Source organism: Crocuta crocuta, unplaced genomic scaffold (genome assembly GCF_008692635.1).
Source record: "Crocuta crocuta isolate KB4526 unplaced genomic scaffold, BGI_CrCroc_1.0 scaffold163, whole genome shotgun sequence".
NCBI classification, from domain to species: domain Eukaryota; kingdom Metazoa; phylum Chordata; class Mammalia; order Carnivora; family Hyaenidae; genus Crocuta; species Crocuta crocuta.
The window spans coordinates 1,354,792-1,373,868 of NW_027529533.1; the positions used below are offsets into that span (position 1 = coordinate 1,354,792).

Sequence of the window (19,077 nt, forward strand, 5' to 3'; positions counted from 1 at the left end):
CTTTCCTTGGATAATTCTTAACTGCTTCTTTTAAACAGAGGCCTCAACTCCAAAATCCAGCCAATGCTGGGTGGGAAGGGAAAACAGTCTAGGCAAGGGCAAGAGGAAAACGGTGGTCTTTGATAGAGTTGATGGAAAGCGTGTCTTGACACATTCCCATTATGAGCACAATCTCCACTCCCCAGATTCAGCTGTGCCTAGAGTCACCACACCAGTATTCTGCTGACATTCTACTGATCTTTCCTTTGGTCTTTCCTGATACACTGCTTTTACTCAGCAGAACTCTTCAGCAGACAGGATTACTGCATGAAATGAAACATGATAAGAAATTAAAAATCTTTTAAGGAGCTACTTGTCTTTCTCTTGTGATCGATACATTAAAAACTAATAGTAATGATCCTGTGAGGAACCCGGGTGGCTCAGTCAGTTAACTGTTTGACTTTGGCTCAGGTCAGGATCTCACAGTTCATGGGTTCAAGCCCCACATCAGGCTCTGTGCTGACAGCTCGGAGCCTGGAGCTACTTTAGGTTGTGTCTCCCTCTCCCTCTGCCTCTCTCTCTCTCTCTCAAAAACAAATAAGCACTAAAGATTTTTAATAAATAATAATAATCCTGCATATTAGCTATGATTTGAAACATGGCTTCCATGTCATGTATTTTGGAGGGGAAAAAAAGATAAACTTTATTCCTATTTGTCTTGGCTAAATGAACATTGATGACTAGGAAGCCTTCTCCAGATCTCAATAGTTGTGCTTTCAAGGGGAGGTGAGGGAGCAGGATATACATCCTTCCTGCATAGCCATGTGTATGTTCATTGTGAGTTGTGTGAGTTGGCTAAAACAGCGAGTGGCAATACTGTCCTATTGTCTTTGGCTCATGTTTTTTAATATGTCCAGAGGGACAAGACAAGGAAAGTAAATATTTGAAATCCATATCATAAAAAAAGGGTTGGAAATAGATTCTATTAAGCCCAGAAAAGGAATGCTTTAAAGGGGTTTGGTGACTGCCCTCAAGTACTTGAAGACCTAGAACTATCTTGGCCCCAGATAGTAATGCTACAGTTAATGAGTAGAGATCCCAAAGAGGAAGATCAGATCAACGTAAGCAGTAACTGAAAACTGGAGAGGGGTTGCCCAGAGGCAATGAATTCTTCAACTCAGGATATTTCAAGGGGAAGCATGATGATTGCTCCTTAGATGTTACCAGAAGAAGCATCTTCCTCTAAGACTCCTGTATCCTAAGATAATATCAAGTAACAGATGACCTATAGGCAACTGAACAAACATTTGTACTTTGTGCCCTTGGGGAAAGGCATAAAGGGGCACTACTTGTTTCCTCTGGCTGGCTGGTATCAGGTGGAAAACACTCTCTCTCTTGTAATTCATTTGGAAAATTTTCACAATGAGGTAAGAAATTTTTTCAGGAGTTCATTAGAGAAAATGAGGTAAGAGCCCAGCATAAGAGTATGGGAGGTCATAGGTGGGGGGGAAAAGACAGAGATGAAATGGCTGGATATTAAATAAGCTTGCCTGAAGAGAGGGCATAGTTCAAGAGTCAAGAAAAATTGGGTCATCAACAATTAATGGATCCTCATAAAAGGATAGAAAAACAGTAACTATTTTAGTGTCAAGTTATTAATTGTTTCAATGACCACAGCTACTCACAGCCCCCACCCCACAGAATGGTGCCATCACCAACTCGGTACTTAGAATAGGAAAGGTGAGTATGATTCATGACGGCTTGGATATGATCTCCAAGGTCTGGATTCAGTATACATCTCTTCATTGGTTTTCAGATGATGACTTGGAGGTTCAATATACTCTGGAATTAATTTCACTATGTATGTCCTTTCCCTTAATTTTTAAAACAACAAGTATTTTCAATATAATGAATTGATTGCTACCACCTGGTGAAAATACATTTCCAAGCAAATTCTTGTTAATAAAAAATCTTCTACTGACATAAATATGGCCTTCTCTTCCTAAACGAAACCCATGTCAGTTTGTGGTGCTCTGATATATTTCAAATTTTTCTATCAAACTAAAAGATTAATTCCCCTTTGAGATAATTACAACAGGAATCATTTCTGATTTAACATTTTTGAACAAAGAAATGACCATGTACATCAATTCATTGAAATTACATGAAGTTTAGGTAGAAGAAACTTTAATATACTGTGACTGGGAACACACCACCTTAACTCCATAAATAGCAATTCCTTTTCTCTGAGATCTTTTTATACTTTTCTTAAAAAAATTTCCCAAGGATAAGAGTAAAGCCTGAAAAGCTCATTTTAATGTTGTAAATTCAAAAGTAAATGGGACTGACTCTTGGCAGTATCAGTTAAAACCAACTAATCCCCATGTTCTGAGATTTTCAAATAGGATCATATTACACACACACACACACACACACACACACACACACACAATATTTTGGCTTGAACATGCCCACAATAGCATTTTAATAGGATGAAGGTATGTTCAGCACAGAGAAGCATGCTGACAGACTCAAACCAGAAAAATATTCCTAGAAATATCCTCTGGCCACCAAAACAAAATTATGTTTTCAATGAAAAGATGATTGTTTAGACATTTTGGATATAGAATATAACCATTGTGCCATCTCTATTTCTTAAATTATTATTGTCAAATTGTGTTCTAAGAAGGCCCCAATTGGCAAAACGTCTGTCTCTGACCAGAACATCCTACTGCATAGAACCAGCTCTTGTTTGACAGAGGAGAAAGGAGGGATTTTAGTAACTTAGAGAAACTACTTAATCAGCCCTTCTAAAACCAGATTGGATAATTGATAAGTCTTTATTTAATGTAATAGTGATATTCATCCCAAAGCCAAGTATCTGAAAATAAAGACGTTTCTCCCCCCAATGCACGTCACCACTGCCCCAGTCTATTTATTATTAGACAACCAGAGATGTCCAAGTGGCATTGCTGGAGTCTGATCTTAATTTGGAAACAAGGGTAAGGTTCCTTTCCTGATTACTTGCTCAGTCCTATCTCTCTCTCCTATTCAAGAACAAGTCTTGAGTGTCCTAGTACAGAAAAATCATCTCGTCCATTCAGAAATGGAAATATATACACAAGGGAGAAAAGGTGAAAATATGGAAAAGCAAAGAGTGGGTTAAAAATCATAATTTCCTAAACAGAAACCCTTTAAGAGGCCGTTATTATACAGGTAGTAACTAACAAGATAGCCTAAGGGGGTAAAGTGTTACTCTTGGTCATAATGGGTAGAATCTACCTCTAAAATTTCTAAATTCATCTGTAAATATTGAATTGAAAGGGACCCTTCCAAGGTACTTTCTCTACCACTGAGAACTGGGAGAAATGAAAGCAATTGTCTGCAATATTTGAGGCATCGTCAAATGTGGTCTTGAGCGCTGGCCTGCTGAGAATGCCCTCCCAGCCCCAAGCCACATTGGTTTTGTAAATGTCTCCTGGCACCTGCGGGATGGATGAGGTTTTGTGCAAATGCACTGGTAAGGCAGGTCTTGGGGAACCGTGAACGGGCAGGTACCAGATTTCTGATCTCTAGTTTGCATTGATCTTACGTTTAGACACAGATTCAGAAGAACAGACACTCCCTTTTCCAGTGCCTTCGGAAAGATTGCCGCTCCGTAGAATGAGTCCTTTCTCCTCCACCCTTAATCTACAACCCAGCTTCCCCGGGAGATCCTACTTTGATTTCCGATCCTCACCCCACCAGCTGAGCTTGCATTCCTCTTTGCAGTCTCTCAATGCACCGGGTGAGCTGAGCTTTCCCCTTGATCTCTCTGTGCCTTGATGGCATCTCCCGAATACCTGTTTTGTTCTTGCCATTCATGTGCATGGAGAGGGCAATGAGCTAGCTAGTCTCTATGTCTGTGGCCTGCTTCCGGTCTGAGGAGCATTTGGATGCTGGAGCTTTGTGGCATTGTTGTTTGTGTGGTGTAAGGCCCAACCATTGAGCTGTGGTCAATGTACAATGGCATTGGAAGGTGACGAGCGAAGTGGTTCTTTTTGCACAAGCTGGTACCACCACAGATAACCTGCTCTGTCATCACATGCAGTGGCATAGCACGGCATAGGCGCTGGCTGAGTGGAGGCTGTGGCCTTCGTTTGGAGATTTGCAACCCTGCTGTATCCAGGAAACCAGCTGTGTCTGGGAGACTGGATCAGTGCATCCAGCCCATAGTGGTCTGATTAAACATAGACTCAAGAGATCTTTGTTGGAAAAATAAAGTAAAAACACACCTACAGCAAAATGCATCCTACAAAGTGGGCAATCTAGAGAGCAGAAAGTGAAAGTATTTTCTGCAAAAGCCTGTGCTCACTGGTAGGACTGTCCGGCTCATGGCTGATTTTTTTTCCCTAGCGAAGGGGAGGGACCATCACTAGCCAAATTAGAAACCCTCAACTGGCCTAAGACCCGAAGATCCAAGTCATGGAAAAGGATGGCTTTCCCCAAGTTTCCCACAGCCAAGCAGGTTGTGACAGGGCTTCGGGCTGATTTCAGGGAAGCTAGACATGTGTTACTGTGCAATCAATCCTGTCTAGCAAATAGAACCTGAAAACATCTCAGATGCAGACCTATTTGATCTCTTCAGGACTATATTGTAATCGTGGATACACGTGATGCACATTTCACATTTCCAAAGGTTCCTTTTGCTTTTATTTTCTTCTTTTTGCTCATCCCACATCCCGGAATGAAGAAGGCCACAGCATGACAGTGCAAAAAGGATGCAGGGACTTCAAGCTCCCTTTAAAATGACCTTTTTCTTTGTGCTTTTACGTTTCTTACTGTTTTCCTGTGCACTATTGGCTTTCAAGACATGCTTTGTTATGGAACTCTTTTCACTTGTGTCCAATGTACTAAAATATTGTTGTAGTCTTTGTAACGCGTACTGTCTCGAGAATAAAATGAAATGTGGGTTTGGAGACATGTGATGGCTGTATTTCACAGCACTGTGTTCATTGTATCGTTGAATCTTAAATGTATGGTGGTATGTTTTAAATAGTGTGCAAAGATTTCGGAAAACTTGTTTTGAAAAAGACTTGCACAAGGCATGATTCATTTAAAACTTTGAAAAGCCCTATTCAGATCCTACAAATTTATTTCCAAGGTGGAATAGGCGATTCAGCTTTCATCAAACCCCTTGTGGTCAGTACTCACTATGCTCTAACCCGTGAATAGGAATTTACGTGATAATTGTGGAAATTAAATTAGCCATGAGTTGAGAGAGGACGATTCTTTTCTCTGTGAACTCATCCCAGAGTGAGATAAAGTAACCAAAAGTAAGGTCACACCTTTCAATTTTGTTTTTTAACTCAATCATTAGTCCTTTTTTATGGCAAGTTGCTAACTTAATTCTAAAATTATTTTAATTCGTTGCATTATCCTTCAATTGTTTTAGAAATTGGTATATAAGAAACTTCTGAGTTAAAAAAATTAAATGATCCTTTCTAGGGGCGCCTGGGTGGTTCAGTTGGTTAAGCGTCCAACTTCGGCTCAGGTCATGATCTCACGGTTCCTGAGTTTGAGCCCCACGTTGGGCTCTGTGCTGACAGCTAGCTCAGAGCCTGGAGCCTGCTTCAGATTCTCTATCTCCCTCTCTCTCTCTGACCCTCCCCTGCTTGCTCTCTCTGTTTCTCTCTCTCTCTCTCTCTCTCAGAAATAAAAACATTTTAAAAAAATGACCTTTTCTAGGGAATACCTTAGTGCTCCTCAGAAATGCATTTTCCAGCTCAGTCCCCAACACAACTTGAAACTATAGTTTATACACCTTTGAACATTTTAAGACTAAGCTGCTTCCATCACCCCAACCCAGTTTCTCATGGGGGAGGTAGGGGGAATCCAAATCTTAGAAGGAGGGGGTGAAAAAGTTCCACAGGTGACTCTAATATCTCTCTAAGACCAACTTACCTCCACCAGGGCCCCCTCCCCTCCCTTAAGAAGAACTGATTTAGCAAAATGATCCAAGAAGGGGATGAAATAATTTGTTTTACTACATTTAATTCATGTCATCATTAACTATCAGATGCTTTTATTAAGATACAGGTTACATTCCATGTTCATTTATACATATATGTGTCACTTAATTTGGGCCCAAGTCACGACAACGGCCTTCCTGTATCACCAGAGTTAGAAGTGCATGGAAAAGTAATATAGAACAGAGTTTTATCAAGATCCATTGGTTTCTCCATTTCAATGGGATGAATTTTTTTCATTTTTATTTATTTTTATGTAGCTTCCCTCCCACCCCGAATTTTTCTCACTTTTAAACCGTAAGCCTTCTTCAGGTGGAAACTCTCGCGGAAAAGATTGACCTTAGAGAGATGATAAAAATTTAAGCTGTATAGTTTAGCATCCTTTGGAGGAGGATTTGTTAAATGGAAAATAAAAAAAGATGTCCTTTTCGTTTTGAAAGAGCAAGAGAAACAATTTTTACCCAGCAAAATAAACGAATATAAAAAGGGCTTTGGTTTTTCATGAATCAGGCCTCTGGTGACTCTTTTCAGCTGGTGCTTTTTCATTGTATACAGATAATTTTTATCAACCTGGTTGCTGCTTCATAGCTTTGATGTGTAGTATCTCTTTATAGGATGCAATTTTGAGACACAATCTGCACCTTACTCTCAATTAGGCAAGTACACCTATTGTAATTGTCATCTTTTACCTTTGTGATTGGCATGCTCAATTTCTTTCAGCAAATAAATGGTGGCAGCTTATTTTATGTCAATAAAATTGTCTAATTGTCATTAAAATCCTACTATAAGTTTCTCAAATACTTGGAAAAATGTATTGTTAAATTTTATACCTAGAAGAAGATTACATTTTTCCCATTTTCCTTAAATATCAGTGAACTCTCTATGAGCGCTAATGTGGGTAAAGGTACAAGTCAGACCAACTGTTATAATGTTTGCAGTGTTTTAAATTGAGCCCTTTTTTGGTATTAGTCTATCAAAAGAGACATGTTTTCTTATCAATGTCAATTTTGCTTCCTATTTCTCTCTCCCATGCCTTTCATTTGGAATGACAACAGTTGACATTAAAAAGCTGTTGGCAGGTATGGAATAACCTTATTCTGTTACAAGTAGCAAAGACCAGAGTGCATGTGAGGTGGCTCACAGGTTCAATAAATCAGCAATGACATCTCTCCGGAGTGTGTTCTTGGTGGGCAGCATTTAGAGCTTGGATCATAATGATGTGTACAAAGATGTCATTCTGTCTTCACCTAATGTCCAAAATACCTACTACTGCTCCAGCAAAATATTTTACATGTTACTGTCAGGAGTAACTTGCAAACTGTTATTTTTAAGGTACAAAGAAAGCAACCTCTCTTATGTCCAAGACACAGTCACTCATGAGAATCAGCTCATGTTGCAGATAGCTTCGCAGCCTTTGAGCTTCCATTAACCACTTAAGGAAGTTTTCAAAATGACTAGATTTCAACACTTCTGCCGAAGGGATATTTGCTGGTTTCACTCAGTGTGTTTTATCCCTCCTCCATCTAGGACTGTAGATCCTAGCCTCCCCGCCTCAGGGTTACACAGGCATCTTAGCGCACCCTCTCCCTTTATGTCTCTGGTGTACTGTTGTCCCAGTCACCGGGTGAAGGGACTTGCACCTTCCAAAATCGATGCCACCTCACTCCCGGATCACCTGGTTGGGAGTGCAGTCTGAGTCAGGTAACCCCTGCTGAATCGGTCTTGTGTCCTCCATCTGCTCCTGGGTGCAGAGAGTACCACCTCCCAGGACGTGTCCCCGGTCTGCTCACTCAGGGCCCCTCTGGCCCCAGAAGCCTCCTTCCTGCATGGCAGCATGAAAACGGGACACAACACTCCTCACCCGCGCAGGAGCGTGTTGTGGCGTCAAGCTCGCCGGGTCTGCCTTAGTAACCCTGCTTCCTTCTCTTGTTCCTAGTGGCCTGGTTTGCTTTCGACCCCGGCTCGGCACACTCTGACATCATCTTCTCCAATGACAACCTGACCGTGACCTGCAGCAGCTACGATGACCGGGTGGTGTTGGGGAAGACCGGCTTCTCCAAAGGCGTCCACTACTGGGAGCTAACAGTAGACCGCTATGACAACCACCCGGACCCTGCCTTTGGCGTGGCTCGCATCGATGTGATGAAGGATGTGATGTTAGGAAAGGACGACAAAGCGTGGGCAATGTATGTGGACAATAACCGGAGCTGGTTCATGCACAACAACTCGCACACCAACAGGTACCCAGCGGCCCCCAAACCGAGCCTTCTTCAAGTTGGCTTCTGGTCAAAAATGAGAGCCCAGGTTCAAAGTCCTGTCAAATAGACAACATCAAGGAAGCCAGCCAGGTGGTCTTCAGTTGGTGGCACAGGAATTCTACCACCCTCCATCTCAGTGTTTACATATTTTTATTTATATATATATATATATAAAACATTTTGCATAATGCCAGAGACGTGAGCACTTTCCTAGACCCTTCACTGTTCTATTCCGCCATGGCAAGGAACTAAGAATCTCGATGCATCTCTATTTCAGGAAAACCTCCCAGGATTCTAACATCCAGAAGTACAACTTTCCAGGAAAGCCATTGCGTTTTTCTGAACCTTCATCTCCAAATCCACCAAATTAGGATGATAATATATTTTTTCATGTGGGAGTGTTCTCAAGATTAAGTGAGATACGGGAAAATGCCTCACATCAGAGACATCTGAAAACAGAAGCCATTGTTCTTGTTACGATCATTATTATTAATACCTATGCCCAGAGTAGAAGCCATTCATTAAACTAAATCTTATGGATGTCAGTTTGGGTAGCTTTAGAACTTGTAGGACTCTAATTATCGTGTAAATTCAGAGCACCCAGTTTGCTGGGGAAAGAGAACATAGTAATCTCCTTAGTTTTACCTCTAACAGCAAAATATAAGCAATTATCATTTAATCCATGCTATACATTTCCCCCTACACTTCCTCTATCATTCGTTTTGTGTAAGTAGAGTGGTGTCTTTCATGGATCTTCATCCACCTTATTCTCAAAGATTTCCCTAAGATACACTCTCACTGGTGTATCAAGGGAAAAAAATTGAGTTCTATTCAGTCAGATGGAAAGTGAGTCTGGCAGTGGTAGGCTGGTGGGCTACCAGCTACTGTCTCAGCTTTTTCTGGATACATCATCACTGCTCCTTCTCCAGCCAGTAGGATTCCTAGAACCTCCACTCCCTGTTCCCTAGCACATTTTCTATACATCTCCATTTTCAGGTGTGTGTTGTTCACTGTCACTGAACGTGAACACGCCTGCCATTGCAGCCCGATATCAAATCCTACTTGATGTAGATAAGCTGTCATCTTTAGCGACTTACACTTGGGGGAGCCCTCAGTCACTAGATTCCTGATGCCACTCCCTGATGTACCACACTTACTTTTCCCTTCTACCTTCTTTATTTTGGAGTAGAGGAGTAAATAATAACACAAGTGTCACACTATGCAAAAAACACGTTCTTAAAGCAGACCACGTCTGCTCGTGTGCAAACTGCATGTCACCTGTGCTGTCAGTGTTGAAGCTGTGATTAACAAGATGCAATTTATAAACCTGTCTTGTAACCACTATGTACAGTCTATATTCTGCATGCCGGGGGGAAAGAACAACATCTACCAATTTGTGTGCTCTGCGGAGATGAGGATAAAGTTCAATATTGCTAGACCTCAAAGACTTGGCAGGGGCGAGGGGGGGTGGTTGTAAGGCAAATCTGATCATCCATGTTAATGGCTTTTGTGAAACCATCAATTGAAGCATAAGACATAATTTGTTTTAAAATGACATTTCAGTACAGGTTCTTTAAAATCACTCCATCTCCTACAACATAATTATTTCACTTTGCAGAGGAGAATCCTCTTCAATGTTGTCATTTTATCAGAGCCTTCTCAGTTCAAACTCAACATGCCCAAAATTAACATCTTTCTGGAATGAGTTTTTCTATTGAATGAGTAGCATAAGGCACCAGATCCAATTTATCATGCATATGCTTTAGATTTAGCTTAAGTGCCTCTTTATTTTGACTTTCAAATTAAGTCATTTTGGAGTTGATGTTCAATCCACACCATTTGTGCAAAGTGCATGACACAGCTGTACACAGAGCTCCGATAGCCCAAAGCCTACTTTTTTTTTTTTTTTTTTTTTTGCTTGCATTTTAAAAGTTTGTTTTCTGCTGCTATGGCTCAGTAGAGACCCTCTGAGAATGAGTTCACCCTCAAGGTTGACTCTATGTTCTCTACAGGGGACACAATCTCCCCCAAGGGAGTGAAAATTAGTGTGGGGGTTGGAGGCAAGCAAAAAATGTTACTCTTTTTATTTACAAGGCACAGATATATACACAACGCATAAACAGATATGCAGTATATCTGTGGCATTAAAATTTTATGGGAGCTGGGGTGATTAAGGGAAAAAGGTATTTGAAGATGCTCTTGGGATGTGAGGAACAATACTCTTAAACAGGCTGAGAAATATTGGTTAGTACAAAAGGATTTGTACATTAAGCACAGAAAGGGGAGCTTCTAGAATGACGACACGCGATATTTTCTTTTCCCACAGAACTGAGGGAGGGATCACCAAGGGGGCCACCATCGGGGTCCTCCTTGACTTAAATCGGAAAAACTTGACATTTTTTATCAACGACGAACAGCAGGGCCCCATAGCCTTCGAGAACGTGGAAGGCCTGTTCTTCCCGGCCGTGAGCCTGAACAGGAACGTGCAGGTAAGCACTGTGCCCCCGCGTGTCACCGCAGCTTCCGCTCGCTCTGCTTCAAAGGCTGCCCGCGGGCGGTACATTGATCCCTGAGACAGGGAAGCCAACCGTGTAAGGCCCAGACCAAGACACAGAGGAAAGGCGAGGGGAAGGGGATCAACGGTGACAACTGAGATGATTCCAGATCAGCATCATTCCCTTCGTTAAGCTTGGACACAGTCTAATTAACAGCGAGTGGGAAATCGGAACTCTGTTCATGGTTTGCTATTGATCATCCCTGAGGCCTAGATTCATCCCTAATAGGAACGAAACCCTTGAACCAGCTGGCATGAAAACAGATGGAATGACTTATGCAGAGTGCCATGAGCGCCCCAGAAGTAAAGGTGTGAGACTGAAGTTTTAGCACCATTATCAGAAATCCTGAACAACTTCTCTGCACTCTTACTCGATGGGGATAGAAAACAATCCCTGCCCACGGCCCACTTAGGATTTACTGCAAATGGCAAACTACAAGTTCTTCTCATGCATTCATTCAACAAACACCTACTGGGTGCCTTTAAATATGTAAGGCACTATTATTATAATTACTGTAAGTATTGTTGTTTATCAGTGAAAACAAAACAGATAAAAATCGCGCCCTCATAGAGTTACAGGAGATAGAAGAAATAATAAGCACAATTACTATGTTAATTATACAGTGTGTTAGAAGACAATAAACATAGAGGAGACAAGGCCAATGGCAAGGTGAGGGGGTGGAGAGTCCTGGCGTTGGAGGGGCAGCCGCAGTCTCAGGGCACCCAGTGTGGGTAGGTCTTATTACTGTCACAGGTGAGCTGAGCCTTGGAGGGGGGCAGGAAGTGAGCTGTGTGGAGCCTTCCCAGCAGAGGGAACAACAGGACAAAGTTTCTTAGGCATGAGGGGACTCACAGGAGCAAGGGGGGACCAAGGGGCCATGGCTGGGCAAAGATCAGAGAGCGTGGGGTGCCCTGAGGGGCTGTCCTTGCCCTTCCCGGCTGGAGCTGTCATTACCAGCTGTGCACCATTCAGCAGCTGGCTGCCTTAAGAGACACAGGCCTTGGGAGTCAAAACACTGCAGGTGATTTTTGCTCTGTTCAGAACCGCAGTCTCGGAAACTATTTAAAAAAAAAAACATTGTTGTTTATCAGTATGTACAGTAAAAGTGATTGCAACCCAGTGACCTCTGCCCTTCTCTCTTCCTGCAACTAGACGGGGTTTTCTGGGAGGCTGAAATCTAATCTCTCAGAGCTCAGCCTCTACATTGGAAGAAAGAAAACCATAAATTGCCCTAGAAGTGAGTCTTAGAAAAAAACCTTCGAAGTTTTCCACATTTTCAGCTGTTTCCCCTTCCAAGGAATATTGCACTCGATGCTCTTCAGCGGTTTCCAGGATGTTCTGAGTATCTCTGGAGAAAACCTCTTGGGCTGGGGAAGACAGGGACGAGAAGGGGAGGGATAACCGCCCCACAGGGGACAGTTCCAGCCTCGTCTGTGCAGCTTCCCACTGAAGTGCAAGGCTGCACCAAAGCCGGTAAACAGTATAAGTGCCCATGTTTCTTCTTACTTGGCAATCACCTATCCATTTCCCAAGCAAAAGGCTTGGGAGTTCACTGGGAGTTCACTGGTGGACACGTTGTAAGGGAAGGGTTGTCTGCTCACCTGTTCTCTATCCATGGATTTGGCAGTGTCACTGCGTCCTGACCAACAGGTTTGCTACCCGCAGATCAATGCCTGTGTCTTCACTCCTAAGGAACACAGTCTTCCCAGGATCCTTAAAAGAGGCAGGTGGATGAAAACCGTATTATCAAGTGTCTCCAGGATTTGGGAGCCTACCGCGGTGGCCAGGCTCCTCACACAGGCAGAATTCTACTAGAATTCTCTTTAACGTCTACCAGAATAGATGTTAAAGAAAGCCAACCGGGCCCCTGTTGAATTAGGAACACATGCACTGCGCCCTGGGGAGGGGCATGCCGGGAGGGTTCCCGCGGTGCCTCCAGGACTCACAGTCTCGTCCCCCAGGTCACGCTTCACACCGGGCTCCCAGTCCCTGACTTCTACTCCAGCAGAGCGTCAATAGCCTAAGGATGACGGCCCGTCCTCACCTCTGCCTGAGAGAGCGACCGCAGGAGCTCGGCCAGCACACGGTGGGAGCGCTCAGGAAGCAGAGGGGGAGGAGAGAAAACCTGGACCCTGTGTTTTCACACCCCACAGCTCCACCGCTTCCTTCCCAACCCCCCTCCGGCTCTGATGCCTGCTGTCACTTCCGCCTCCAGCAACAATGGACCTAGACAGCCCACCGTGTCACTTAGCTTCCGCTCCCAGATTTTGATTTTATTTAACTTAATTTTTTTTTAATGTAGGTGAGTTCTATTTTGTTTCTTTTCTGATCATGTTATTGATGACTTACTGTACTGGTACTGCCAAGAGAATATTCTCCTGATAACTTTTTTCTTAAGCCTTCTGACAAAGAGGTTGTAGAGAGAGGTGGGGAAGAATGAGCTGAATTTGGAGCTTGCAGTGTACCTCCTAGAAAGTTCTTGCCCTGTCACCTCTCATGCAGGGTTAGCCCTGCATAGCTAATCTTTGAGAGGTGGGCAGAATGCATGCAGCATTGAGAAGTTTTACTATCTATCGAAGCACAAAAATATTAGCCATAGGGCTACACAGAGGTTCACAGCAGGCAGAACGAATAGGCCAGAAACCCTAATCATCGAATCAAACTAGCAAGTCTCTAGATGTAGGCAGACCAGGAGATTTATGATTTGGTTCATTTATTTAATACAAGTTTTTAGTTGAGAACCTACTATGGACCAGGCACTGTTCTAGACACTGGAGACACAGTAGTGAATACACAGGCGTGGTTACTGCCCTTCTGGGGCTTATAGTCTCATAGGAGAGCAAACCAAAAATAAAACAATTACAAAATTGTCATAAGTCCTAGAAAGGAAATAAACAAGGGACAAAGAGGCTCATTGGCAAGATCTCTCAGATCCCCAAGAGTGATGCTAAAAATCTACACATTCTGGCCAGCGCAGCAGACACATACCAACTCAATGCCTTTTCAACAACGCTGTTTTAATTATGGTACATGCTGCCATTCATCACAGAGCCCTTCTTTGGCAGAAATGATGTCAGCATTCTTATTTGTTAATGCTGCAGTGACACTGAGCCTTAAAAAAAAATGTGAAAAAAAAAAAAAAAAAGCAACCAGAGGGAGAACCCATTCTCAGTAACGGGGGATCTGAAGTTTCAGTCCACGGCACCCCCATTCTCAGGATAAACGCGCTTGTCTCCATGAACACCTGTGCCTGTTATAAATGACACATCCGTCCACTCTGCTGCCATGCACACTCAGCTTTCTGGAGTCGTTCAAACAACGTGTGGAAGAAAAATGCAGTTGTGTGTCGTTGCTATGACGGAGCACAGACTATAATGCTCATTACTTCTCTGTAGAGATAGACTCATGTAGGTTACCTTTCAGAATCTTTAGTTTGACATGAAGTTTTAGAAAACATAGAACATGGAAAGAGGTTCTGATCAGTTGTCTAAGCATTTGCCAGTGAGCCAAAATAATCACCATGAAGAAACAAGAATAACAAATAAAAGAGAAGAGGTAGAATGGGAAAGCTAACAAACTAAAGTCTTGGCAACAAATAATATATGTAGATAGCTAATTATTTCCTTTTGTGCTTTATTTAGGTCATTTCTATCAGTTACAGTGTTTTTCTAGTTAAGCGTACCTAATTTATTGAATGGGTGCTATCCTGTTTATGTCCATCTTGGTTTCTTGGCTACAGAAAAACTCTGTTGCAGGGCAACACTAGTTTGATATTTGACTTACTCTCCAATGAGACTCGAAGGCTGGGCCGCTATAGACTCATAGTTACTCTCGTTCTTTATTAAGTTCATCTTGCTAATTAGATTTCTAGTGACTTGTAACACGTAGTTTACACAGAATTGCCATTGTAGATGCATACAGCTACTGTACTAGAGAAAAATGGATATTTCTGGTGTGCCAATAAAAGGTTTTTATGAGAGAATATCACATGTCTCTTTAGAATGTCTTAGTTTTTATCTCGTGGGATGACAATTCACCTTTGTCAGAGCAATATTTTTTCAGCCAAGTGTAACTGGAAAGTCCCCCAGAGCTCTTGAAAGTACTTGCTCTTCACCTGATTTCCTTGGGAGCCCGGCGCTGTCTGCTGGTGGTCCCTACGTCCTGAGTCTTAGCTTAGGGTGAAACATTTAGAGTTTAGATGTTGTTTGGGTTTGCCTCCAAATATTGGGAACTTGCTTTAACAGGCTTGCTCCTGAAAAAGGCCATAAACGTGTACTACAAAATAGTGTCGCTGACTTTTTCAAACCTGGTTCCCACAACATTGCTTTGAATGCCTGAACCATACAGTTATTTTTAAATAATCACAACAGTATTGATCTCCCTTACACTGTGATTACCCTTTTAAAACAAACGGGTTTTTTTTTTAATGTTTATTTATTTTTGAGAGAGAGAAAGAGGCACAGAATCTGAAGCAGGCTTCAGACTGAGCTGCCAGCACATCTCAAACCCACGAACCACGAGACCATGACCTGTGCTGAGGTCAGATGCTCAACAGATTAAGCCACCCAGGCACCCCTGTTTTGTTATGTTTTGTTTGTTTGTTTGTTTGTTTTTTAAAGAAAACCTCACCTGTAGGTGCCTGACCTAGGTTATCACCTCCAAGCAGCACACTCAGCAGTTGGCAGCAGCTCCTGTTCTGTGCCTGCCCAGGTCTCCCCACATCCTCACCCCTACCCTGACACTTCCTTCTGCTTCCTCTATGGCTCCCATTGCTCTCGTGGTTTTCTTCCCTTCTGTTCTTTACCTAATGCAACACATTAGCCACTTTCTAGTCTTCTCATGGCACTAATGGAACTTCTGATTCCTGGCATTGCCTCAGAAGATGATGAAGTGATTTGCAAAAGTCTCATCCTATTTTCTGGAAGTGAAATCCCTTTTTTCTGCCTTTAATGTGTGCATTAATGTTTTGCTCATCTATTCAACTTACTGATAAGAAATGAGGGCTTTCTGTTGAATCAGGATTTGGGATCATGAATCAAAGGAACTATAGTAATTAAAGAGGTTCTCAGATCACACTACCTTATAATTACTATGTACATGCTAAAGATGCCCACATATGTTCTTCAAATATATGTACCAGCTACTTTCATGGATACTGGCATTTATGGAAACTTGAGTCTGACATAACACATCACAGGTAAGTGGGCTTCCTAAATCTTGTCTTTATCCAAAGAGCCAGCGTTTCAGATACACACAGAATTTGAGGTATTGAATAAGACTGAACAGTGGAGGCACCTAATTAAATACACAGAATGATCAGCCTAGTTTTGGATGTATTATCTGCTCCACTCTGCCACAACTGTGCTAAGAAAAGCTTCAGGTACAGAATTAGGTGTCACAGAATTAGTGGTGATGGTTGCATAACCGGGTTATTGTACCGCAGATCACTGACTTGTACACTTGAAAGGCTGAAGGGCCATGTTGGACATGACCAGGACTCTCTTTATCCTCTACCTCCAACTACACCCATATCTATTCCTCTTACCCCCAGCCTGTCCTCTGAGATAAAGCCCAAGGCAGAGGGAGGGATGTCAAGGACCTAGGAGCAGACCTCCTCATCCTACTTTTTCCTTCCCTTCCCATATTCCCTAGGTTGGTGGAAAGGCTTTGATTGGCTTCCTCTTCCTCTCTGGTGAAGATTGCCTCTCAGTTTCATTCTCAGCCTCTCTAATAGGGACTTTAACTTGCCTCTTTCTTGAGGGCCATAGTGGCGGAGAGAGTAAAACCCTGGCTCCCATTAAGGAAGCAGTTAGAGATAGCTCTAACACACCCTCTGTGGTTATAAATCTTGCTCACATTTTTCTTCCTTCTCCCACCAGGTAAAAATAAACGTTCACCGTAAAATCTAAAAGAGTTAATATTTTGGTTGGTAGATCTTCCCCTTTTTTCTCCAGTATTTTTTTCCTGAAATTCTCTAATGATGAATATAATAAACAATAATACCATTAATAATATGATTGGATATTACATTTTAATTACGTGCTAACAACTTACAAACCATCTTTTGATGTATAGCCACAATTTGTAATGTGCACAATAAAGGAAAGCGTAAAGCTAAAGAAACCACTTTAATGAGAGAAACATCATGAAGGTATAAACCAGTGGTTTTCAACCCTGGCTAAAATTCTCTAGTAAGGAGAGTAAGTTCAACCATGCATTTCTATATGTTCTGCACAAAGGAAGGGGCACAAAGTGAGATCATGCATGTAAAAGTGCTTCGTGAAATTGAGATGAAAGACGTGTTAAATGTATCAATTGTTAAGTAACCTCTACACTCTGCATTATCAGACGACCCTGAGAGGAATAAAGTATAGTGACCACGAGCAGCATCTGGCAGTGACTGTCTAAATTTCGGTCCCGGCCCCAAGGTATGCCAGCCATGTGCCCTGGAGCACATGAGGAAACTCACCCATGGTTTCTACAGTCTAGAGATAACAATAGAATGGTTTTGAGAGAGAAATCAAATAATGCATGTAAAACACTCTAAGCAGCACTTATCCCGCGATGAGTGCTATGAAGTGGTAGGTATTACTCATTTGTGTGCACTCGGTTCACGATGCCACTGTCCCATCCCCTCCCTTTTCTATTACTAAGGTCCCAACTGAGTGTCAATAATGATTCATCTAATCGTCCTCTTGGGAGACAATGCTTATCTCTGGAACTTGACAAAATAATTCTTTTGTTAAATTAATGGAAGACTGTAGGCAAGGACATTCTCAGCAAAAGCAGTGAGTTAATTCGTAGGACACATTAAAATCTATTTCAAAACCACAGTAATCAAAATGACTTACTATTACTCAAACCAACTACAACTCAGAAACAGATTTCAATACATATTGAACCGAGAATCACAAAGGAGGAAATGAAAATTATTCAAAAATGTTGAAAAATATTTGAAAATTGGTCATCTATTCAGAAAGCAAAACTATGTTCTTAATCATAACACAATCCAGATATTAAGATATTAAACATAAAATATTTAAAACTTGACTAAACCAGAAGAGATTACAAATACTCATCTGCTCTTTCTCAAGGTTTATGTCACTGTGAATTACTTTATGCAAAAAGCTTATCCATTTTCTCAAACTCCTCTACAACTTATATTTTACATTTTGAACCGTCCTTTGTTATCCCTGCCTGTATATCATAATACCCAATTGTTTCCTTCTTTAATTAACTGGGCCCATCTTTCTTCTGTGTAAACCTACTTCTAGCACTATAGATTTATTGACTGTATTGATTTATTGCTATGCCACCATTTAACAAACTACTTTTAAGGAAAGATGAAAGTATTAATTATGAACTACTCTGCACTCTGTTTCTGGACTGTATTTTCAACCTAGTAGTTAGTTAATGAATTTATAATGAGCATGTTTTCTGAGGTAAATGAGGATCCTAATGCTTCCTTCTATAATGCTGATTTCCACATGTGATCTGTGAAAAGACCGCTCCACTCAATATATTTTCCTAATTGCCTGGCGGGCAATTAGACAGTGTGGCTGTCAGATGTGATGAAACAAGTCCCCAGTCTTCTTGGTTGGCAGGCTTAAAATGATGAATAGGTGAAGGTTAATTGCAGCTTCTCCTGAGGTTAGTTTCGTTGCTGGCAATACAATAGGCTTTGCAAATATGCAAACTTTAATACCTAGGTATAGTGATATGCTCAGACCTGATAGACCTGCAGCAAAAAACCACAGGTACCTATCAGAAGGAAATCAGTCCATCTTAGACATGTCATGCAGTTAACCCCTACAGTTACACATACTGTAGGCTGCTTGGCCATCATCCAACTTGGAAGGACACTTTTTCCTGATGTTAGGAGAGTCTGAGATCTGTTCTCCATGACTTGGGGATGGGTAAAGAGAGGATCCCACTAGACCAGATGAAGCACTGAGGTCCAGTCCTGGAGCATTTGGGATGCCAAAACGGGCTCAAAGGGGACAAAAGAGAACGGGATACAGGTACAGATTCGTCGACAAGGAGCATTAGATGCATTCTACACATTTTTTTTTCTCTAGAGGTCTTGGGTGTCAGGCTTCCTCATTAAGCCTTTTGTCAGGTCTTTGGCAGTAACTAAAGGGAAGGCAATCACTCGGACACATTCCTAGTAGAATCTATCAAATGTTCTATCAAGGACAACAAAGGAACATCAGGTTTTCAACAAAATGTGTCTGACCCCATATGTTATTTTTCATGGTCTGAATCTTCCTGGGGCTG

General features: G+C 41.9%; 1 protein-coding gene across 10 annotated transcripts in view; it reads left to right on the forward strand.

The window, feature by feature from the left end:
- TRIM9 (tripartite motif containing 9) overlaps positions 1-14,787 on the forward strand; it is a 103,036-nt gene extending 88,249 nt beyond the window's left edge. For 2 of the 10 annotated variants that reach the window (XM_077761249.1, XM_077761250.1), the window contains exons 8-13: positions 3,578-3,766; positions 6,602-6,643; positions 7,043-7,066; positions 7,924-8,227; positions 10,572-10,734; positions 12,762-14,787. In XM_077761249.1, the coding sequence (XP_077617375.1) occupies positions 3,578-3,766; positions 6,602-6,643; positions 7,043-7,066; positions 7,924-8,227; positions 10,572-10,734; positions 12,762-12,824 (785 nt within the window). In that variant the 3' untranslated portion in view covers positions 12,825-14,787. Of the gene's footprint in view, positions 1-3,577; positions 3,767-6,601; positions 6,644-7,042; positions 7,067-7,923; positions 8,228-10,571 lie in introns of all 10 variants that reach the window. The other 8 variants (XM_077761245.1, XM_077761246.1, XM_077761243.1 and 5 more) reach the window with 6 other exon arrangements.
- The last annotated feature ends 4,290 nt before the right edge of the window (positions 14,788-19,077 follow it).